Genomic DNA, 25,134 nt, shown 5'->3' on the forward strand with positions numbered 1-25,134 from the left:
CTACTCCTCTCGTTGGGGAGGAGTACAGAAATCGAATTAAAGAGCCCTTTATATCGATATAAAGGGCGTTGTAGTGTGGACGGGTACAGCGTTAAATTGATTTAACGCTCTTTAAATTGATTTAAACGCATAGTGTAGACCAGGCCAAAGTGCTGAACTACAGAGCAACGCTGCTTTAAGTGGCCGTGGAAACACTGGTTCCCGAACAACAGATTAGGTAGGGGCGAGTAGAGGCAGCAGCAATGGAAGGACGGATGTGGGAAGGAGCAAATTACTTCTCCCTGCTACTCCAGCTCCTGCTCGGTTCTAATAGCCACAGGATTTTGCTGCTGTTTTCCCTCCTCAATCAGTGGGTGTGATATAATGTGCCTTTCATAACTTTAGATGAGAAAGTAAATGAGGATACATCAGTAAAGATGGACTAAAATAAGAATCAGTTATTCAAATCCCCTTCCCCAAATTTGGACTGTTTGGATGAAATGGGACCGCCGCTAATTTTAATTTTGTAAAACCGAAAGCATTTTTTGCCATCTCTGGAGTTAATAGCCAGGCTGGAGTTAATTTAAAATATTCCATTGGAGAAAGATGATGAAAAGAAGGTAGTTCATAGTTAGGTGTCCCTAATATCAAATATTCCATTGGAGAAAGATGATGAAAAGAAGGTAGTTCATAGTTAGGTGTCCCTAATATCAACGGCCAACCTTTCCATGTACACATGTCTCGCACCCCAGTAAGCTTTTGCTTGGTTTTAAACTACATACAGTTAATGAAGATCTCACTTTGTTGAAGTAAGTAATTCACCATGTGCTGCCCCACCTTAAGAAGTGAAGATGAATGCCATATTTCTTCCCCTTTCCCCAGTTCCCCATTTCTCTGAGTGCCTTGATTCCTGATTTAAATTCAGGAAGATGACTTTCAGAAATTTCAAGCAACTGAAGTTAAACTGCAGTTCAAAACACTGAAACTCAAGGTAGCTCAACTGATATTATTGCATGCTTGTTTTATCTTCTATTTTATAGATTTTTAAAAGAAAAATTACTACTACCGATAATTATTTATGAGTAAATATGAACATCTCATGATTGTGAGCTATGTGAATAAAAATGTTCTATTTTTTTAAAAAATCTGTTTTCCCCCAAATCACTTTGCCCCAAAACGTACACTTCATCTTGACTTTTTTTGTGTGTTCCATTTTCAGTATATATATTTGGGTTCCCTCCTCAACATACACGTGTGTGTGTGTGTGTGTATGTGTGTGTGTGTGTGTATGTGTGTTTATAAACTACTACTAATAATAATATATATGCTGAAGAGGAAACACGAAAACAAAGTCAAGATGTAGTATTCTCTCTTTCATTATCTGTATATATATAAAACATCAAACACTCCATAATTGTATGGTTATGACATGCAGAGCTAGGCATTCATCACCTTATCTCTAGCCTGTAGTGACACCATGTATTGAGCAAAAGATTATGATTAAAGCACTTTAGTGAATGCGGTGTCAGACTAGATGAAACTGAATTTTAAAAGATAAAGTTTTAACTTCCTGCCCCTTCCATTTATGGTGCTTGTTAAAGGCACAATTAAGATAATTTGAGTGTTTTTCAATACATTAACTGCTTTGGGTTCCTTTTAAATTTAATCTTAACTCTGAATTTCCTGGGTATGTAATGTTTGGTTTGGGGATAATTAAAACATTCCTGTAATACATTATACCATTAAGTTACCAATGTGTCAGCTCAACCAGATCTCCATCTTCATTTTTTGCCTGTGAATATGCATTAGGCACCATTTAAAATTCAGGATTCATTGTCTCAGGAACCTGTAGTAACTACAAACTCCCAGAGATAGAACTTGTAATTCCATAGTGGCAGCATGGTGTGAAAATGTTTAAATTTTTAAAGGCACTGATTCCATATGTCTATGAACAGAAAGATACACATCCTGCACAGAATTTTAGATTGCCTAGGAGGGCATAACTCCTTCGAGAATATTCACCGTCTAATCAGAATTCTTCCTCCAGATGAGCTGTCTTGAAAAAGGAATTATCATTAATTACTGCATCATAAACAAAAGATACTAATTATGTTCAAGTGAGATTTAAGAATGGCTAAGTACCATCAAGTGTAATGAGACTTTTGTCTAAAGTCCCAAACAACAATCCCATGTAGATTTTTCAGAGGATGCTGTGGCAGAAAGCCCTGTTGTAGGGAATTAATTAAAACAGCTGAAAGAATTGGCTTAAATTTGAGCAAAACCCAGTACTAACTACAACCAGGAAAACAGAAGATTAAAATCCAAATGATTTGGCATTTCCACATCTCATCTCTTTTGTCACTGATTAACTTATGTTCTTGGGACACTACATTTATAATCAGGTAAAACGGAGTTGCACTGACCATTCTAAGGCAGACCTTTTGATGCTGTAATACATTTAACTCTTTCATGCGCTCATTTATTGTTATAGAAAGCTCACAAGCAGATCGCCAATGCTAAAAAATTCATGAAGTTACTTAAAACAATTTATTTCCATTGAGGAATCTTAGTATCAAAGTTATTACTTATTATTATTATTCTGTTTATATTTATCACATAAACAGAGTTTTGTCATCTTACTAAAATCAATCAAGGCAAAACCTTTCTGGCCACACATTATGAAGATGCTTACTGGGAATGAGTTTTGATTTACAGTGTTAATTATTGTAAGTCTTATAAACTAAGCACCTGCCTTACATACTGATTTCAACTTTTGAATGGGAAACATTTTCAATTTTTATTTATCACTTGTCTCAGCCAATCTATAGAGCAGATTTTATGTTATTCACTCTAATTGCTGCCACAATATATATGGATACTATAGCAATTGGGAAAAAAAGACGGAGCATCTGCTAAAATGACATATAAGCATAACATAAAAAAAACCATGCAATCTGTTTTCAGTGTGAAATAAGAAGCATCCTTTTGCATACCAGTTGGTTGATTAATGATCCAGCTAAAGAGAAATTAAAAAGCTACACACTAATACATAAAAGTAACAAGGAAGCAGTAAAGAATCTTGAAGGATGAGCAGACGGCAATTTCAATCATATGGTCTCTATAGATGAAAAACTGCACTATGTTGCTGGTGTTATTATAGGTTATGCATTATAAATAGTATACATCCAAACGAAGTAGTTCAAAATGCATATACAGGCTATTTAAGAAGGACAAATAATGATAGATAAGATGTGACATCTGTGGGAAATAACTATTTATTGTCAAGAAAAAATTAGAAGTAAAATAACCCTGAGATATTCATAATAATAATAATGGTAGCAGAAAACACAAACAGGGAGGAATCAAAGATGAAATCCTACTGGACATCTGTGATAAAACACTAGTCCATATATTGTATAACACATTTATGATAATTTGTGAAGAAAAAATGAGTAATAAAAATTATTTTAACCATTCAGATTATACCAACACAAATTTAAAGCACATACTGGGTATTTTTGAATATAATAATGAAAGCCTTCCTGCTTTCATATGAAGAAGATACTAGAGAAAGAATAAAGATGATTTTGCTGTCATTTTTTATTTTTCTCCTTTAAATGTATGTATTCTTGCCTTCACAATATTCAAGAAACTTCAAACAGGAAGGCAAGGGCCAAATGATCAGAACTGATTTTTTTTAAAGACTTTCCATTTATTCTGATGCTTTGATATTGAACACTTTTCTTTGCTCAAGTATTTACTGTTGTTTTTTTTCTGCCTTTCAAAGGGAGCTGCAAACCAACTGAAAGCTTGAAAGTTTATTGTGGTAGCGTCACAAAGGAACTCTTTATCCACTTATGAAATAATTTGCATTTTCTTACAACAGTGCTCTCATAAAAAATATCCCCACAATAGTGGCAACATGCTACAGAGGGAATACTTTCCTCAATCCCTTTATATGTAAGCACTCAAATGTCACCCAACCTCACTTTCCTCCCCAAACAAATCTGTGCTAAGCCTTTGCCAATAGGACCTGCCCATGCAAGGCCAAATCTTATTTGCCTTCTACATGCCACACTCTCACTGGTTAAGTTTTAAAGTCAATTCCAGAAGCTGATTTACTTTATGATCTAGCATGTGTTACAGTTACAGACATAAGTAAAGCCATTCTAGAAGCAAGTCTTGTTATTTCAATAGTATTAAAGTAATGAATAAAAAGGTCACAATGAAAAAAAATGCAAGAAGTTGACAAGGAAAAGCACATATAACAAGGCATGATCTATCACCTGACCTTTCAGATACATGTGGATGTATGCCCTGTCATACTTATTAGAAGGCACTTTTCCATCTCTTCTATATTCAAGGATATTTGTTGTGTACTTGGCTTATTGAATCTACTAAAGCTGTACAGTTCAGCTCTAGAAAATTGTAGCGGCCTTTGAGACACCATGACTTCTAGGCTTCTATGAAGTTTAGAAACAAAGGTGGTCATGTATCTTCTCTTTGAAACAGGTTGGTTAATTTATAGTTAGCATTACTGGGTGGATTCTGTTATATATTTTTAAACTGGTGGACAGGGTTAAACTGATCTGAAGGGAGAAGAGAAATGCAGAGCTCTTTAATTAGACATATAAGAAATCATTTACAGGGACTGTACAGTGAATTTTTTAACAAGGCAATGGTGAAAAGCGAATAGTTTGAAGTGCACTGTATGGGCAGTGATGTGGATTGGAAGAAGCAGAGTGGTACTCATCCCATGGAAGTTTTGATAGAATATACTTATTCATGTGGCTCTGTACAGGGACTTTGGCCAACCAGTAAACAGAGAAAAGAATTCTCTCAGAACTTGCAACTTCTGGATCCATTTGGGAAGGCGGCTTCCAGATGGATATATTGTCCTTATGGGCCATCACCACCAAGGCACAGATGGCTGCTTGAGAGCATAACTGATAAATGACTTGGCAGATATATGTAACAGTGAATTATATACAGCATGGGATAGAGAAAAGAGAGTTAACAGTGTACAATAATTCCCAAAAAAATCTTGGCATGGGGCCTAGCAATCAAACTAGAGCAGCGGCTCTCAAACTGTGGGTCGTGATCCCAAAGTGGGTCGCAAATCTATTTTAATAAGGTTGCCAGGGCTAGCATTAGACTTGGTGGGTCCTAGTGCTTCAGCTGTGGGCAGTGGGACTTCGATTCCCCAGCTGGGGTTGTGTAGTAATTTTTGTTGTTAGACAGGGGTTGCATTGCAATGAAGTTTGAGAACCACTGAACTAGAGAGATGAAGATAGGAGACTTTGTCCTTTGTAGTCAGAATTGAGCATGCCTATGACAGTGGTGAGTATTCTGAAAATGACAGGGACATAACAGGGAGACTAGTGGATTTAGCCAATGAACTTGAAATAGTATACGTTTTGTGCATGGGTAAGGGGAGTGCCCTGGCAAAAGCCCTGGCATTCAGGCAATTAAATGAGTCAGACATGAAGATCTGCTTATGACCTTCATGTGCATATGTAATTATTGCGTGACCAGAAAAAAAAAAAGGTGTAAAGATTGCTAGACAGCCAGTATCTACGTTCTCTTTCTCAATCACTCAGTATTCAAGTGAACTAGTGATGGCAGTCCATGGGGGTCCATGAACACAATAAATCAATACAAGGAAAGATTTTAAATGCCTTAAAATTTTCTGGGCTTGCTTACATTCTATATGCTCTCTTTCTCTCCTTAAAGTGCTTCTCAGCTGATCCTGAGAAGATCATAGCCACATTGATTTAGACAGGCAGCCTACTGATTGTTACACTTTGACCAGCCAGCCAGGAATAGAAACTATACCTGGTGAGATTTTCAAACCATCTGTGTTGACCTAACTCGGCCCTTGCTGATGTCAATGGAAGCAGAATTAGGCCACCCACAACTCCTACCCACAATGCAATTTAAGTGACCAATCATACAGCATAAATAGCAAATTGCAAACAACAAATATTTAGAGAAGGTATTTTGTAAATAATCCAAAGGCTAAACTGGTCAGAAAAAATGGCTCAAACAATTCAAAACAGTAAAATAAATATTTAAAAATAATTTCTTCATAAATAATTTCTAAAGAGAAAAAAGAAAAATGATTAATGAAGAATCTATATCCAGATCTGTTCCAGACTGTGGACATTTTCTGCCATAGTCCATCTTCTGTATCTCTGTGTATCAGTTTGTGTTAGATACGCTGTAATGGTTTTCAAGTACATAAAAGGTTGTTACCAGGAAGAGAGAGAAAAATTGTTCTCTTTAACCTTTGAGGACAAGAAGCAATAGGCTTTAATTGCAGCAAGGACAGTTTAGGTTGGACATTAGGAAAAACTTCCTAACTATCAGGGTGGTTAAGCACTGGAATAAGGATGGTGTGGAATCTCAGTCATTGTAGATTTTTAAGAACAGATTAGACAAACACCTGTCAGGAGTGGTCTAGATAATACTTAGTCCTGCTCTGAGTGCCAGGGACTGAATTACATGACCTCTTGAGGTCCCCTCCAGTCCTATGATTCTAGGATTCTATGATGATAAGCATGGCATAAAAAACATATTACGTTCGATTTAATTATTGCAACATATATCTAGGAATGAATCCTCACACACTCAACAAGTGTCAGTGGGTGTAAAACACATCAGGTTGTCTGCTTAGCAGCACAATTCACCATAAACACATCACCCCAATGCTCAGCTTTCTGCACTGGCTCCCTGTTGAATACGCAGTCAAGTTCAAGGTCTCCAGCCTGATCATCAAAGCTGTCCCTGGGATTGGCTCTAGCTATCTGAGACATTGCATCTGCCTCTGCCACAATGACTTCCTCTGACATCTATGATCTATCAGCACAATAAAGCTGTTGAACAATGGGGGAGAGTCATGACTGTAGAAAACACCGTGGAACTAGATTATGGCTCCCAGTACTGCAAGGGACCACAAAACTAACCATTTTCAGAACAAAATGCAAAAAACTTATTTATTTGACTTAGTTTTCCCTAAGTAGGTTTTTCCACACATACCCAAAATGCACATCCATACACAATCAAACAAGCCAACAAGCCAAACTCCTCTGAAACTAGAAGTTATTTTCCTTACAGGCTAGAAAGAGGGTTTGGGGATTTTTTTTTTTGTTTTTGGAAACTATGGGTCATACATGCTTATTTAACTATAAGGTCCTAAAATGGACCGTCAGGTTTGATCAAAGTTAACTCAAATGGTTATGTCAGCCTATAGTAAGGGTAGCCAAATGATGTCTTGCACACCATCAACTATTTTGGGTGTAGCTGTGCTGGTCAACGTTGGTCTTCCCTGACTTTATACAGCTGGTGTAAAACATTCTCATATAAACAAACCAAATTCATCCTTGTGTATCTCTACTAGAGTCAATGGAGTTACCAGGGATGAATTTGACCCAGTATTTTACTAATAAATGTTGAATGCTTGAAATACTAATATATAGTTCTAATAAATTGACTCCTGAGGGCTCAGTTCTGCCCTCAGATATGTATACACCTCTACTGTTCAGTCAACAATATTGCGTACATGTGTATCTGAGGCAAAATTTGACTAACAGACATATTGCTATAGACAAGACAACAGATTGCAAGACAAAAAGCCCACATTTTCATCATACAGTTCAAAGCATGCATCTTAACACACATGACCTGAAAGATATGTTTCACGCTTGAGCCATGTATATCTCAACAGCAGCTTCATGTTCTACTTACCTTGAACAATAATATTTGCTGATGCTTGGATAGAGCCCTGGTTGTTATAAGCATGGCAGATAAACTGATTGTGGTCCTGCAATGTGACATTCTGAATGATAAGTCCTCCAGAAGAAGTGATGTTGTACCTGGATTCATCCAGTGACTCTCCATTTCCTCTCATCCAGCTGATGTGAGGTTGGGGGTGGCCTGTGGCCATGCATTCCAAAGAGGCGCTGGTGCCAACTAATACCTCTGTATTCTGAGGTTGAATGATAAAACTGGGTTTGGCTAGGGAAGAAAGAGAAAAAACAAGGTGAAAAGGGGTGTTAATTTCCACCTTTTGAAACTAAACTGCTATGCTACTCTTTGAGTAAGGATCTTTCACCTAAAGCACTGGTCTAAGACTCAGAAGATCAAAGTTCAATTCTCAAGTCTGCTGCAGACTTCCTGGATGGCCTGGGGAAAATTACATAATGTGTGTCTGCCTCAGATCCCCATCCGTAAAATAGGAATGACAAACTTCCTTTCTCCCACTTCTGGTTCCCCTTACATTTTAAGCTCTTCTAGCAGGGATTTTCTTATTATGCATTTGTGCAGTGCAAAACAAAATGGGGCCCTGATCTTGATCAGGGCAGTACTGTAATTCAAATTAATATGAAAAATTATAAAACTTAAGTGAATACTTACTAATCCTCGAGTAGAGCTTGGGAGATGTTTTAAAGAATATATTTGAGAATTAAAGAGAGATATGTGTACTCAAGTAAATGAAAAATGTGTTTCCAAACTAGACATAATGCAAAGAAGCAGAAACTATTTACTTGAAACACTGGAATATCAGAGGAAAGCATTCTGTGTCTTGACTTCGCCTGCCATATTCCGGGCCATACACTGATAGACACCTTTGTCAGATTCTCTGGTATTCTGAATCATGAGGGTCCTATCTTTAAGCAAATTCAGTCGCCTGTCATCTTTCATATCCAACGAGTGGCTGAAAATAGAGGATAACTCTGACAAGTTATCTTTGTCAAATCTGCACATTTTGGAACACTCCTATCATCTTACAAATTAAGAAAAAGACACTGAATATTTTTGGAAAAAGTATAAAGACCAGATCCTGATGACAAACACGTGCATTTACTATAAATTAATAGATCTGCATATTATGCAGTTAGAATTTCATACTTGGGATGGAGGATAAATTAATGATACTGGGACCATGCATATGTTTCGATGCAATGTTCGGCTTCTAATTATGGGTCTAATAGTTTGAGGTGCTGCACATCCTCATCTCCCAGTGAAGACAATGGGAGAGGAGGGCTCTTAGTAACTGACAGGAACAAGCCCTCTGTTAAGTTCTTGCATTTATTCTGATTTTGTTTTAAAAAAATGGTATAAATTGTCCCCAGTTCTAACAGTACAAAGTAGTGAGAGTCCATCCTCTGTACATGGTCACATCAAGGTTATCTGGATTTGGGTCTGGGTCCTGTGGAGAGCACAGGTATTGTTCAGCCACTACTCCCCTCTGTGGACAAGTGGGGAGGAGGCAGGAGTGGATTATGACTCTGCCTTTTCATTCCCCAGTGGAGCTTGCTAGACACATGAAGATAAGTGAACACCCCCCTTTACAACACTGCAGTCAATTATTTTATTCTAATGCAAGAGGGATGAGGTACTTTGGGATGAACTGTGACACATTTATACGCTACCTCTCACTCAGGGCTGTCAAACACTACATTCAAACACATCTGTTTTGTTTTTATTGGCAATTGTTCTTTTAATTTTGCTGTTAATATCCTGGATTTGAGATTATACACCAGAAGAGCATTTGTTTACTCATTTGAGGCATCAGTATTGTTTGCTCAGGACAAAATTTCTTTGTTCCTTTTTTCGGACTGATGCCGTGACAGTTTCTTATGAAAGTAACTTGCAAAAATGGTCATCACTAAATTAAATTTTAAATTAAAATTTTAGTTTGCTTAGACAGACTGGAATAGTTTGGTTTTAACAAGGTTCTGCAGTGTTTGTAAGCAATTATGCATCTACGTTGGCTACTGTAGATTTGCAAAAGGACATTCAAGACATGTAGCCAGTAGCTTCTTCTGAAGCAACTTCCCTGCTGGGCAACACAGTGTGACTATGATACAAGCAGCATAAACACACAGAGTGACTCTTTTGGAACAGTTTGTACCATGGTTGGGGGGATGTATTTTTCCCTCACAAAGCTTCAGTTATAGCTGAATTAATAAGAGGATTTTTTTAAAAATAATTCGAGTTTCAAACTACAATTAAGTATACTAAGTGACAATAGTATAACGTCTGACAAAAACTTTGACTATAACATCTTTGACAAAAAATAAGCACTTTAAATAAGGAATAAGCAGCATTCAGAGGCCAGGAATTTTAAGGACAAAAGGACATCATAAATCGTACATGTTTTATATTATAAAAAAAGATTTTCTCAAATATAAAGAAATGCATATTTTAACACAACCATCTTGGATTATATAAAAAATTGATTATTTTTGTTACCTTGTTTTCAGTATCTAGATTTTATTTTGAGGGGCTTTTTAAATGGGGGAAATGCCAGTTAATCTATTTATCAACTAACAGCAGAAGTTCTGGGTAAATTACTTATATAATTACTGATTCTTAAGAATAATGCCAGATGTGTGGTTTGAAGTGTGATCACATTCAATTTCTTTGTTGAGTACCACTTTTCATAACCATGAGGGCTAGGGTGAATAAACGGTCAATTTCAAACTTTTTGAAAGAAATTATTTTTTAAAATATATAGGGACATTCAGCTGAATCTTCCCCCTTGCGTTTATGACATCAAGTAGCAGCCCAGTCCCCGCCTGGTTCAATTTCTTTAAACCCACCCTAAAAGTAGGGAAGGGGAATGAAACGCCTGTGTCCCGCACAACACACACAAGGACCTGGTGCATCTTAAGGGCTGAATAAGCTACCCAAAGAAGAAAGGTAGTTGGGAGAAAGTGGGGAGGTTGCTATGGGAAGGGAGAGGCAGAAGTGCTACAGATATCTCCCCCTTCTTGCCCCCTGCCCAGGAACAGTTTTGGATTTAAAGTGAGAAACATGCTGCTTCCAGTAATAGTAGACATGGGTTGGAGGGTGAAGGGAGTGAGAAGTGGGAGGCACTCATGTTTGGAAATACTTGTGACATCCCCCACTCCCATTCCTTTAGGAAGATGGTACAGCCTGCTGAAGAATAAACCCTTTGTTCCAAGAAAGATGAGGGTATGCTGGGGACCTTAAGCCAGGGAATCAGCTGCTAACCCTCCCCCTGCCTCTCCCCCCACTCCCCAAATTTGAAGCAGTTCTTGCTGCTGACTGGCCTTGTGCTCCCTTCTCAGTCAGCAGCTCTTTGGCTGTCCGCTGAGAGGAAAGGGACAGTAGACGGGGACTGAGGGCATGGCTACACTTGCAAGTTGCAGCACTGGTGAGAGGGTTACAGCGCTGCAACTTAGCAGGTGTCTACACTTAAAAGCTCAGCCAGCGCTGCAACTCCCTGTTTGCAGCGCTGGCTGTACACCTGGGTCTGCTTCCGTGTGCGATTCGTCCGGCTCCAGGTATTAGGAGGTTCTCCGGTCATGCTTCGCACTTCCCCTGCCTGGGTCAGAGCTGGAGCGGAGGGGAGGATGTTAGAGGAATGAAGGAGAAGGTCTGAGTGTTTGGTGACCCGGGAATCGCCAGGAGAGCTAGCCCAGTCTGCAGCTCGTCGGGCGAATGTGAGGACGCAACGAGTGAGGCCTGTTCCGGAACCTAGAGTGCTATTTAATGTAGTATAAGAAGTGATCGACATGTTTGGTGGGGTGCTAGGGTGTATCGCTCGCCAAGTTCAGAGCAGTGTGCCTGGAGCTTCTGTTTGTTCGCCTCTTTAGTCTTTCTCCGCGTGTAGGAGTGCTCTCTTGCTTTCCACGCGACGTCACATCGCTCTCGCCTCTGAGGCTTTCCCGGCGGTGCAAGCGGAGTCTCCTCTCTCGCAGCCGCACTCGCGTTCTGACGGTGACTGTGTGGATGTTGCAGAGATTGGCCTTATGCAAGGTGGTTTGGTTAGTCGGCATGTGCTAGGACTCCGCGGGTAGGAGATGTGTTCAGGTTTGATTTCTCGCTGTTGTAGCTGTGGGCTGCTCGCTTCATTGCTTTATCAACAGGTCAAGCAGGATGTACCCTGCGGTGTCTCGTGTGGCATCTGTCGTGATGGCTGGCAGCGCCTCCTCGAGTGCGCCTTCCAGGTGAGCTGTGTGTTGCAAGATGCTCTTTTCCTTCCCCTATGAGAGTAGCTGTGTAGGCAGATCGTGGGTGTAGGGTTCAGTGTTATTTCGCTGTTAGCTGCTCTTTGCTTTCACAGTCACAGAACTCATGGCTTCCAGAGTGAAGCACACCCCCACCCCCCTCCCGGTGCGCCGTGGCGCCCCCTTCCCCTGTGAGCTGCGATGTGGGGAAATGCCATCTCTATTTGCAGCTTGCGGCCATCTCTGTGTATGCCTCAGAGTGTGTAATCGATGGCTACAAACTCTTAAAAACCATCGGCTCTGAGTTAACAGTATCCTCTGTGTTTTTTTTAAGGTGACCTTGATACTGGGTCCTCAGCGCAGACTTTCTGAAAGACTGCCAGCTTAAGAAAAAGCCAAGGGAAAGGAGGGAGAGAATGGTGAAGCAGTTATGAATCTGTATTCCAGAAGAAATAAAAGTTGCAACACTGGAGGGTAGGAAACCATGAAAAAGGAACAGGCTGCCAAGAGAAAGGAATGACTACAAGAGCACAGATCAGCAGGGATGACTTAAAAAAGTGGAAAAAAGCCCTCATTTCTTATGTATTATTTTACTTTCCATACTATTATGAATATAAAATTATTTACATTGCCATATTATGGTGTTGATTGGTTATTAATGACTGCGTTTCACATGTGTGGGTCCCGCCACTCCTGGGGGTGTGCACATGTGTTGGTTCCAGCTGCTCCCTGCAGGGTTATGCCCTGGAAACTGCAGGGCAGCAGTTGACATGGGGTGGCTGAAGGCAGGGCAGGGCTGACTGGAGGTAGGGTCTGGCTTGCAGGCAGGGCAAGGTGTGGGGCTGGTTGGAGACAAGGGTGTGGGGCGGGCTGGCTTCAGGCAGGGCGCGGGGGGCTTGCAGCAGGGGTTTGCAGGGCTGGAAACAGAGGAGTGTGGGATGCTGAGCTTCAGGTGTGGGGTGCAGCAGGGTTGACTGGGACAGGGCAGGGGTGCGGGGCTGGGCAGAGTGTGCAGAGCTGGTGCGGCAGCAGGTGTGTAGGGGGGTTGGCTGGCTTTGGGCAGGGCTGCAGGGGGTATGTGGCAGGGGTATGTGGCAAGGGGTTGCTGGAGACAGGACAGGGTTGTTGGCAGAGGTGGCTGGGGTATGGGTGCAGAAGCTGGCTGCAGCAGGGGGGCTGGATGGTGTGGCAGGTCATGGGTGCAGCAGAGGCAGCTGGAACCCCAGCCCTTTAAGTAGCCCCAAACCCCCTTCTACCCGGGGACCTTTTAATAGCACGGGAGCGCTGGGAATGCAAGAGGGAGGCGGGCTCAGCGGCTATTTTGAAGGACGGGGTGGAGCGGGCAGCTGGAGCCCAGGACTTTTAATTCCCCCCTCACTGCCCAGGGCTCGGGGGGGGGCTTTTAAAAGGGCAGAGCTCCAGCCGGGGTCGCGGGGCTCGCCGCGCTTCCGGCCGGGCTCCGCCGGAGAGCGCGGCGAGCCCCGACTGGAGCCCCGGTCGGAGCGCCGGCAGCCTGGCGATCTCTCTCCGGGCGAGCCCTGGTCAGAGTGCAGGCAAGCTCACGACTCCGCTCTCCTGGCCGGAGCGCGACAAAGCCCCGCCGCCATCTCTCATGGCTGGAGCCCCGGCCGGAGCGCCGCAGACCCGCCGCCCGGCTGGAGCTCTAGCTGGGAGAGCGGCCATGCGCGCTCCACCGCGGCTTCACTCAAAGGAGCAGGACCATGGAGCAGACACAGCCGGGGATGGGGTAAGTTTTAAAAAAAAAAAAAATTAAAAGTGCCCTCTTAGGCGCGGGTTCGATTCCCTGGCAGCAGGGGTTGTTGAACAGGAAGCGGAATGACCCGCACCATTCCGTCCCTTTCACACCCACGCGAAATGGGGCGAGGTGCTCTGTGGGATAGCTGCCCACAATGCACCACTCACAACAGCGCTGCAACTGGTGCAAGTGTGGACACACTGCAGCGCTGGTCGCTGTCAGTGTGGACACACTGCAGCGCTGGCCGTACACAGCTGTACGAGCACAGCTGTAACTACCAGCGCTGCAAAACTGCCAGTGAAGCCACAGCCTGAGAGTCTTCTCTAGGGTATGCATCTTGGTGTGAGGTATTTGTCCATTGCACCCCAGAAATCACTCACTGACTTGGCTTGTATTTATGAAGAGGGACATCAGGGAGTAGAAACTCACTTTTTCGGAAGGCTTTTGAGGCATGTATGTATTTTGAGATACTGATGAAAGAACTATATTACGTTTGAGTTAGATTAAGGCTGCTATGAAGGAATATGCAGGTCTTTATAATCGAGAAGAACAACATTTGTTTATTATATGGACAGTGATGTTATTAACTATTCATGCTTTTCCTTTTTTAGCTCTTGTTTTTGTAAATGTTGTGACAGGCAGCCATATGGCTGTTACTTAACAACCTTTGTTTTGCAAATGAAATAGTTTTTGCTTTAGTTTCTTGTTTTATGTTTTTTTCCTCTTGTGTAGGTATACACACACTTATTGATTTATTTTTTTTTTACTAACTGGGATACATGCACCATCAGATTGGTTAATTCCTTTCATACCTTTAATTTAATAATCTAATAAGAGAGTCTAGCTTCATTCAGGCCTGAATTCAGAAAAGTACTGAGGACAGCACATAAGTGTTCTTAATTTTGAACATATTGTTCTACTGGATTTAAGTAAGTGTTCAAAGTTAAGCACACGTTTCAGTGATCTCCTGAACAGAGATGGACTAAGCATGTACTCAAATTTTTTTTAAAAAGAAACCCCTGTGTGCACTTGGCAAAGAATACAAAATTATGAAATAGAATACAAAGCACAGCCTACCTTTATTCCAAACAGGGGAAAGATGTGTGATGGGGTATGTAAACTCAGAAGGGGTTAAGGAACAGTTATGGGCCAGGTAGCTCCACCCCACTGCACCTGCAGAGCCTGCTCCAGCTGGAGGAGGAGTTTAAAAGAGAGCCAGACAGCAGAGGAGGAGACACCTATCTTGGGAGCCCCTGAGCAAGGGTGCAGCATTACTCCTGGCTGCAGGCGCAAAGGCTGCAAGTGGCAGGGAGAGACTAGCCTTTCCCTAGGACTAGGCAACTCTTCATTCTGTCTTCTGGTGGAGAATGACCACACACTGGACTGGGGAGGGAAGTGGTAGGAAGCAGTTGAGGGAGGCAGCCTGGAAGCACCCCTCAGTATTTGATATTGCTGCCTCTCATAGGGCCCTGGGCTGAAACCCAGTGGAGAGGGAGAGCCTGGGCTCACTACCAACCCACCTCTCGGAAAGGGAGCGCAAACCCTTTTCTCTTGGAGAAAAGGCGGATAGAAACATCGCAAGCACTGAGGATAGGGCGTACGCCCCACAGTAGCCTGCACCTGGGCTGAGACTCTTTTATAGGGGATGTCAGACTTGTAAGCAGGGTCTGAATGAGCTCTCTACTGACATCTATTGATGAGCCAGAGGGAAAGACTTCCCGGAGCAGATCATGTTTGCACAGACATGCCTACTCTACCTAGGTGCACAGCAGATGGAGCTGCTTTGCCAAAATGATCAATTTTGGCTGATTTGGGGTTACAAGTCACTCTTGTATTTGAATGCATGGGTAATAAAATGTTGTTATCCTCATTGTATGAGTAAAGAGCAGCAGAACTGTGCTCAGCATGGCCGGATTGAGGGGGTCACCCTAAACTGAATCTCACCTGCTAAGCAGGGATTAAGGATGTCAAAGCCCAGTGAAGAGGAAAGTGGGTGGGGACAGGAATCTGCCCAAAGAGTCCTAGATGCCGTTGGACCTGCTCTTCTCCATCATTCAATGGCAGAGCTGATTGGACTCAACTGAGTCATTGTTTCTGGCGGGTGATTCCTAGAGCTGACATCACTGGTGAGCAGGTCTAGGGGCTAAGCATTAGACCCTGTGTGGGGACAGTGAAAGATAACAGACTGCACTGGCTGTGAGGTTCCCTTCTACCTGCTGAAATCACAGAGACGGGTTCAGAGGCAGAACCTCAGAACACAATGTTGTGGAGCACCGAGCAGCGGCAGCAGAGAAGCAGTGGTGGTAGAGAAACGGCAGCAGCTGTGAGCCAGTTGCAGAGGCAGCAGCTGAGGCGTTGTGTGAGATCCCCCCAGGGGTGGGAGGTGAACCCCATGAACACACTATTGAACTCTTCGCTAACAGAGGACCACCAACTGTGAGTGAGGTGCAGCAGAGGGAGAGGGGAGTGATGTTTTAAAGGGGCATTTGTTCATCTCACTTTCCCACCAGTAGCTGAGAAACTGAAGCAAAGGACACTGTCTGATGCACTGTGGGGTCAGGTTAGCTTTTGAATGTGGCTGCGGTGTTTTCCCAAACTAATGCTTGCTTCCTTTTCCTTTTGAATAAAAGTTCTTTTGTTATACACAGACTCAGTGCTTGTGAGTGTGGAAGGATTGCCTCTGAGGCGCACCTTGGCAAGATGTTAAGTTTTCCCACATTAGTGGATGAGGCTATTGTTTTGTATTGCTAAGAGGAACCCCAAAACACTGAAGCCAGACCTTGTTGCTGCCAACTCCACCTGATAGAAGGGTTACATACTTCTATATATTTGGTTAGACTCTCTTACCTATGCCTCCCAAAAAGGGGGTCGGCTCCACTGGTGAACTTGCCAAAAGGCCTAGTCATTGTCTACCAGAAGAGAGTGCCCCACTGCACTGGAGCAACCACCAGCAGGGGACACAAGAGATGGAGTGAGGCATGAGCCAGGTACCTAACCAGGATGTGGTACCACCAGTAGGTACAGCCTGTCATTGCATGCTAAAAATCATAGAAAATTAATTGATCTGGTTGAACATTTTCTGACAGAACAGTTTTCTCTCTGAAAATGTTGATTTAAGTAAATGAACGTTTCACAAGAATATATCATGTCAATCAAAATCTTCGTCAGGAAATTATTGACACATTTCATTTCAATAAGGATAAAATCTTTTCTGACTCTTATCATTGAGTTTTATATTATAATATAATTTTAAGACAACATAAAAAATAAGTTTTAAACATAAAGGTCAAAATGATAAAATAAAAATGTTTCAATAACAATTACATGAAATATTTTGGAGTATTTTATTTTGCAAAATACCATTTTCACTTTTTGTTCCAATTTGCCATGAAACCAAAATTTTGAAATCTCAGAATTTCCCACAGAATGAAAATTCAATTTTTCAATTGCTCTCCAAATTAACTGACAGACTGAAGAGAAAGACTCATATGCTTAGCCAATGCCCATCAGACTCAGCAATAAAACCTCCTAGACAAGTCACTCAATCATTCTGTGTTTCAGTTAGACCATCTTAAAAATGTGTCTCAATCTTTTCATATTACATAGCACTTTTTTCATCTGTAGGTCTCAGAACACTCTGGGTAAGTAAGCATGATTACTCTGATTTTGCAGTTGGTTTCACAAAGTACAGATATATGAAGCAATTTCCATGAGGCATTATGGTCTACTGCAGGGGTGGCCAACCTGGGCTCCAGAGCCACATGTGGCTCTTCAGAGGTTAATATGTGACTCCTTGTATAAGCACCGACTCTGGGACTAGAGCTACAGGTGCCAACTTTCCAATGTGCCGGGGGATGCTCACTGCTCAACCTCTGGCTCTGCCACAGGCCCTGCCCCCACTCCATCCCTTCCTGTCCCCTCCCCTGAGCCTGCCATACCCTCACTCCTTCCCCCACCCTCCAGAACCTCCTGCACAGCATGAAACAGTTGATCGAGTGGCATGGGGAGGTATGCAGAAGTTGCTGATTGGCAAGAGGCACTGGGAGCGGGCAGGGAGGGAGCTGCTGACATATTACTGTGGTTCTTAGGCAATGTACATTGGTAAGTTCTGGCTCCTTCTCAGGCTCAGGTTGGCCACCCCTGGTCTAGTGGATAACACATAGATCAAGTGCCTCAAGCTATAGCGACACTGCAACTGGGACAACAGACATGGGAATACCTGAGCTAGCTTTGACTGAGCTAGCTTGCCAAAATATAACAATGTCATGCAATGAGATAGGTGGTAGCACAGGCTAGCCACCTGAATACATAGGTAAAGTCCTGGGTGGGCTCGTACTTGAAGACAAGCCTGTACCATCAGCCCTGCTGTTGTTGCTACTGGAATATGTGCTGCCTCAACTCCCAGTTGCAGCGTAGACCTACCTTTAGAGGTTAGAGTTCTACTTATGGCTCTCACAAGCATCCTATGTCACCTCTGGCAAATCATTGCAACTTTCTGTTCCTCAGCTACCTCATCTGGAAAATGAACCTGTGCACATTGCACCTAAGGCATGGGGGAGTTCTGATGGAAAATGCAAAGGAGGCGGCATTTTAAAGGATCCTGGAGTTCCCTGTCATTTTTAAAAATAGGCCACAGAGGTCAGTGAAGAAAGTATTAAACAACAAATTTTTTCCTCCATGAGTTTAATTGAAAATGAATTGTGTAGAATTTTCATAACTAGTCTTCTACAGAGTGACTTAGATTAGAAAACACACACACACACACTCTAGATTGCTAGTCCACAAACCCAGGTGTTAATAATAATTAGCATTTGAAAATAGATTAGTATACATGTGCAATGATTAGTTAAGATTTACTTGTTATGTATTCAAATTATCTTGGGTTTAGGATTTCCTTCTGCTTTGCAAGTAAAGTAGACAGTATTCCCTGGGGTAACATCTGCATCCTGTGGCTCAGAAGTAATATGAATTTATCTGTGAGAAAGAGGAATGGATAAGAGTAAAAGTGAAACCAAAAAGTTTAATGCTGACTTTTGGACAGAAAAAATAATTTTTCAACATGATTTAAAATGTGACTAGAGGTTTTGTTGGGAAAATGACACAGCGTACATTAAGGACCGCTCTTGAAATCAGATTTGCTGTTGGTAAATAATTAATATAATTTGTTTGTTTAAACTCTAACTTCTGCCTATTAAGTGTAAATTTTGGTTTGAAATTTAAAAGATGCTGTTTTTTCTAAAATACTCCACAACATTTGCATCCAGGATCCTATAATGCAAGTGATGTAATGTAATGATCCTTTTTTTAAGTTCATTGCTAAAGGCAAGATGCAATGATAGTTGTGAGAAAAGTGATATTTCTGATCATAATCTCCTCAGGACTGATTTCTCGTATGGTCCTGAGTATTTTCTTACAGCTCCACAAATAAGATAAATACATTAAAAAAAGCAGTAAAACACACAAAATATTTATATACGGGATGACATTGAAAAATGTCTATTGGACTGAGCAGGATTTTTGAGACTATCAGTATTTCCCACTTTAAAAAAAAAGAATCTTTCATATACTGGTAGAATCTTTCAAAATGGAAAAGAAAAAAAAAACCTTTAAAATGTGACCACAAGCAATTTATATAATCATACTCGTATATTATTCAGTATTAGGATCTAAGATCGGGTTAGTCTATTTTCCTATTTTGGCGAATCTATTTATGTATGTTCTTGTTTATATAGTCTGTAAAATCAAAACCCTTTTTAGTTACTTTAGAAGAGAAAGTGCTTCAAGTTTAGGAAGAAAATGTGCCAGTACACACACTAGAATGAGGTCAGGAATTTTCTGTCAGAAAATGCCCTTTTTGCATAATCAAAATTTGTTCTGGAACAAATTCATTTTTCCACAGGGAAATCCAAATGTCAGCTCCTCAGCTGTCTGGAAGAGTCTTGTTAATTTTCCTTTCTGCAGGCTGCTGGCAAGCTCAAAAAAATCAGTTTCAGTTCTCCCAAAATGATTTTTTTCTGAAAATTCCTTCCTGTGCAAAAATTTGCAGTTTTGACTTTTTGTCATGATTTGGGATGATTTTTATTTCAGAAACACACAAGATTGATCATGGGAAGGGATTTAAGTTTCTAGTCATATCTATAGTACACAGGTTTATGTTTAAAATAGCAGGACATCATGGGCTCAGGTTACCTGTAGATTATTATACCAGTAGATTTTATATGCACTGTTAGTAACATTTTGCAAGCATTTGCCCTAATGTTAACTACTTGCTGATTTAATGTAGTTTACTGATTGTAAAACCTGTACATGAGAATTTTCCTCTTTCAGTATTACAGAAATATATTGGCTAATACATTACATTGCATTGATGCTTTCAGACATAAGCTTCACAGCCATGAGATAAACATACACATTTTAGTCAATGTAAAGCAGAAAGGGTCTTAATCAGAGTTGTCAATTTTTGAACAAAAGCCTTCACAAAAAAATGTTAAGATCTTTTTTTTTAATTAAAGAAAGTGATATCAAAATCTTACATTTATCTAAAACCAGGTTTTTGGAAAATGAAAAGTTACAATGACCATTATGATAGTGTTTTCAATAATGTTCTTTAAAAACTATGAAAAATGTGGTAAAAACCAAAATGATGTCCATTCCAAACCTTTCAGAATGAAAACAATTTTAAAGTATTTCCCAAAACTAATTTTTCATTCAGCTTCATTTTGTAGTAAGATACCTAATAGTTGACACTGGTATTATATTAACTAGCCTGTCAATGTAAAGTAGTCATTTTCTACTACAGACATTTTACAGAAAACTTTCATTGGCTTAACACGGATTCTATTAGAATATGATAGTTGGATATAGCCTAGAAAGGCTGTAGTTAAGACTGACACTATATTGGCAATAAATTAATGAATATGTACAGTCTGGTTCACCGTAGAACAAAACTCCATAAAATGTAATATTGTCATGTTCATTTCCCTCTGGCTGTGATATTTGCTTCCATGACACTCTGTGATATTCAGAATTATAGAAGATCTCTCTCTCTCTCTCTCTGAATTACATGTTTCAGTGCACACAAAGGAGGAGGTGGATGGAAGAATGCACTTTGGAAGCAGAAATTTTAATTAACATTTTAATATCCTGAAACAGTAAGTACCTTAAAACTCCCATAATAAAACTGTGGGGGGGGGAGGGTCTGGTCACCTTAATCTACCATAAAAGCACACGGAAGTAATGGGCATTAAATTAGACTACACTGCTAATCACTTAACATTTCACATTAATTTAATTTGAATATAATTGAGTTTTTGACTAAAGGTTTCAGAATCCTTCATTTATCAATTAAAATCTAGAAGTGACAGATGTTCAGACAGATGTTACAACTTTAACAGCAAATTTTCTGTAGCTTTCTCTGCTGCCTATAATCCTTCCATTCATTTTTTTTCATCTCTTAATCACATCTTTTCAGCCACATACACAAAGACAGACTCCCAAACTAACCTAGACAAATACATCTTAAATATGTCTAACTATACTATCTTTTAAATTCAAAATCAATAAATCTAGTTATCTTAGTATCCATACACTCAAATTCTAGTTTACATTGCTCCAAGGAGCAACCTAGAGGAACCATAGAGTTGAGATGGATCATTCAGATTCTGCCTTCTATTAAGAGTTAGAGAGACCATTCCAAGGGACATAAGAACACAGTACTTATGGAGGAATTCTGCACCATTGCATGCACACAGAATTCATGTCCCCAGGAAATTTCTTTGCTTCCCCACAGAAAAATGACTGACAGGGAAGCAAAGGGAAGCTGCAAGAGCAGTCACAGACCCCTCCTGAGCAGTGCAGGCATATAGTTTTGGGCACCTGGAGCAGCCAGCGGAGTGGTAAATCATGGTGGTGGGGGATGGCTGGAGACATCCCAGCCAGTGATTCCTATCCTGTGCGACTCAGCTCCTCTTCCCCTGCAAGGAACATCTGGGGCCAGGTCAGATCCACCCACAGAAACCTCCCCTGATGGCAGGAAGATCTGCACCACCCCACCCCCCAATTCCTGACTCCATCACTCCACAGCCGTGGGAGAGCGCTCACTGTATGGGGAGCTGCTCCCCTATCTTCTCAACCGCCATGCATCTGAACCTCCTCCCACACACAGATAACTTTGCCTTCCCTCCCTTACCGTACCCAGAACCCAACCCTGCCAAATCTCACCTTCTGCATCCGGACCCCCACCCCTGCACCCAGACCACCTCCCATTGAGCCCCCCACACTCAATCTCCCACTCCACTGAACCCAATCAGCTGCACCTGGGCCCTCATCCCACCAAGCCCTGCTTGCTCAGCACCCAGACCCCCACTTTTCTGAGCCCCAACCACCTTCACCTGGACCCCACTGCAGAGTCGAATTCCCCTGCACCCAGAAACTCCCAGACAGCCCCTGTGCATCCAGATGTGCCTCCAAACCTGATTCTGAGCCACCCAAACTCAGATTGCCTCATACAAAGCCCTGGATTCCCCTCACACTAAGCCCCTCCACACTTGGATCTTGTCAGGCAGAGCCTTCGCCCCACATCTAGATTAGGGGGCAGGAATGGGCATGCATGCAAGACTTGGTCCCTCCTGCTTGCTATCTTGGTGTGCCTGGAATAGAGGGGCAGGGCCCAAGGGGTTTCTGGGGCAGGCCTGGCCCTTGCACTGTGTCTGGGTTGGACTCACTGCTGAGTTCACGTCCTGGGAGTTGGGCTGCAGGGTGATCCTCCTACCTCTATGCAGTCAGTGGCCCATGCTCCCCAGTGCCATGTTGGAGACCCCACATTTATTTATTGACAAATAAAGTTTGCAGAATTTTAAAATATTGTACATACAATTTTTATTTTTTGGCGCAGAAATCCCTCAGGAGTTACACAGGAATTATCATATCTGAACAGAGTAGTGGTTCCCTATCTGGTATCCTGAATCAGACAGCAATCAGTACCAGATGCTTGGGGAGGAAATGCAAGGAGCCCTGTAATGAACAACAATGAAATAAACTGCCCATAAAGGAAGCTACTTCCTAACCACAGATAGCTGACTTTTCTCTGAGGCTTGGTATTCTTGGAACAATGGAGTAACTAAGGTCCCCAATATTATCAGTAATTACTATTTCAGAATTGCCCAGGCATCAAGGCCTTTTAGAAAACTAGACGGCTAAGAGAATTTTAAAAAAAAATAAAAATCAAGTTGTAATGGGCTAGATTTCTTCAATTGTTTGAAGAAACTCAGAGTTACTGCAACCTTTCACAAGAATATACTGCTGTTGCAACCAGCAACTTTCCCTTTTTCCGTGTCTGTGAATGAATGCATTAAAAACATATTAAATTAATATTGAACATTGATATGTTTGATGTGCCAGATACAGCAGTAAAATGGGGAAACTTTATAGAACGTAATTTTCTAATTAAAATATGTATAAAAGGGAAGTCAACTAAGTGATACAGCTCTGGGCAAAATACTATAAAAACTTTAATGATAGGGTTTACCTCATGGGCAATCTGGCTAGGTGTTTATTTTAATTAGTTAGGAGTGTTAATCAGATCCTGGGGCTAATATAATTTATTGGGAAATAGGTGCCTATTATAGATCAATTGGGAAGGAGACGTGACTGAACTGGCATGTAAGTAACTGACTAAATTGTTTTATGATCTAGCTTTGGATTGTTTTTCTTCTGCATTAGCATTGCCAGAGTTGACAACCAGTTGACACAAGTGAAGATCTATACCAGGGGTCGGCAACCTCTGGCACGTGGCTCACCAGGCCGGTTTATTTATCTGCCGTGTCGGCAAGTTCGGTGGATCGCAGCTCCCGCTGGCCGTGATTCCCCACTCCAGACCAATGGGGGCTGCAGGAAGCGGCACGGGCTGAGGGATGTGCTGGCCGCGGCTTCCCACCACCCTGGAGCAGCGAACCAAACCTGCGGATGCGACAGGTAAACAAACTAGCTCAGCCCGCCGGGGTGCTTACCCTGGCGAGCCATGTGCCAGAGGTTGCCGAACCCTGATCTATACCGAGGAACTCTTAGTTAAAAATCTAAACAAAGTCAACTTCCCATCATAGTGATTGTGTACGTGTTATTTTTACTATGGTTGTGTGATTTAATTCTAAAAAATGGTTATATGCATCAATTTGTTTTAGTTTGTTAGCCAAATCATAGTCTAATATTATTTTTGCCTTATTATATCTTATACTACTAGTTGCTGTTGTTAAGGGTATTTAATAAACTCCATAAAACTACATTCAGCCCTCGAGTTCCTTTCTTTAGTTAAACAATCAAGCTTAAAAAAAATCCTACAAAAGGTGTGCAAGTGATCAGTTAAGTAGCTGTTTAGTGCTTTGTTTTATACTGTCTTTCTTACAACATTTTATTTCTACCAAATGAAATTGTAAATAAAATGTTACTGCTTAATGTACAAGTCCAATCCTTTTTTAAAATCCTGTTATTTCGTCTCAGACTGTGGAACTCTTTGCACAAGATATCACTATCTTGTGACACCTTATAGACTAACAGACTTTTTGGAGCATGAGCTTTCATGGGAAGTGGGTATTCACCCAAGAAAGCTCATGCTCCAAAACGTCTGTTAGTCTATAAGGTGCCACAGGACTCTTTGCTGCTTTTACAGATCCAGACTAACACAGCTACCCCTCTGATACTTGACAGTCTATCTTATATACATTCTGAAAAAAAATCTCCTTCATCCACCTTAAATCCAATGCCTTTTAATTTCATTAGGTGTTTTCTAGTTCTTGTATTATATTATTATTATTATTAAAGTAGGCAGTGCTTTTCTGCCCTTCATGTTCATATGTGCCAACATGATCAGACAATGGCTCTCCATGCAAATTATTCCTTGTATTACTATGATCAGGTATTATCATGATGAAGGAGGGAGAAAGAGATGGATGGATAGACAGAACAACATAGAGTGGGACTTTGGGGGATGCTGGCCCCAGCCAGTATACTAAAAAACATTAATGCTACGCTTGAACTGCATTATTATGCCTATTTGCAAGAAAGGATGAATTCACTCTTTCCAGGTATCTTCCAGCATTTAGTTCACACTTAGAAAACAATACATAGAGAAATTTGTTTATCTGAACTGATTTTAAAACATGAAATTAAACCATGCGTTCAAACTGACATTCCTTGATAGAAAAATACAATCCAAGATATAACTTTCCACAGAGGAATGAAGTATCGTCACAACCTTAACTGTGGAGTCTTTACTGAACATCTCCTCTCTCTACACATAGAGAATTGAAGACCCTAAAAATAATTATTGATGTCCTGTTCTTTACTTATTGTTAATAATCCCATTAAAAGCATTGTGCGTATGGAGAGACAAGTGTATAAATCTTTGCAGAATTGGCACCTTAC

At 41.3% G+C, this 25,134-nt stretch overlaps 1 protein-coding gene across 1 annotated transcript in view; it reads right to left on the bottom strand.

Moving 5' to 3' along the window:
• Positions 1-25,134, bottom strand: part of PXDNL (peroxidasin like) — a 263,150-nt gene that overhangs the window by 84,814 nt on the left and 153,202 nt on the right. Inside the window, 3 exon segments of the mRNA XM_075062026.1 lie at positions 7,726-7,995; positions 8,526-8,695; positions 18,574-18,690. Coding sequence (XP_074918127.1) covers positions 7,726-7,995; positions 8,526-8,695; positions 18,574-18,690 — 557 coding nt within the window.

This window comes from Chelonoidis abingdonii, chromosome 2 (genome assembly GCF_003597395.2).
Source record: "Chelonoidis abingdonii isolate Lonesome George chromosome 2, CheloAbing_2.0, whole genome shotgun sequence".
Lineage (NCBI taxonomy): Eukaryota > Metazoa > Chordata > Testudines > Testudinidae > Chelonoidis > Chelonoidis abingdonii.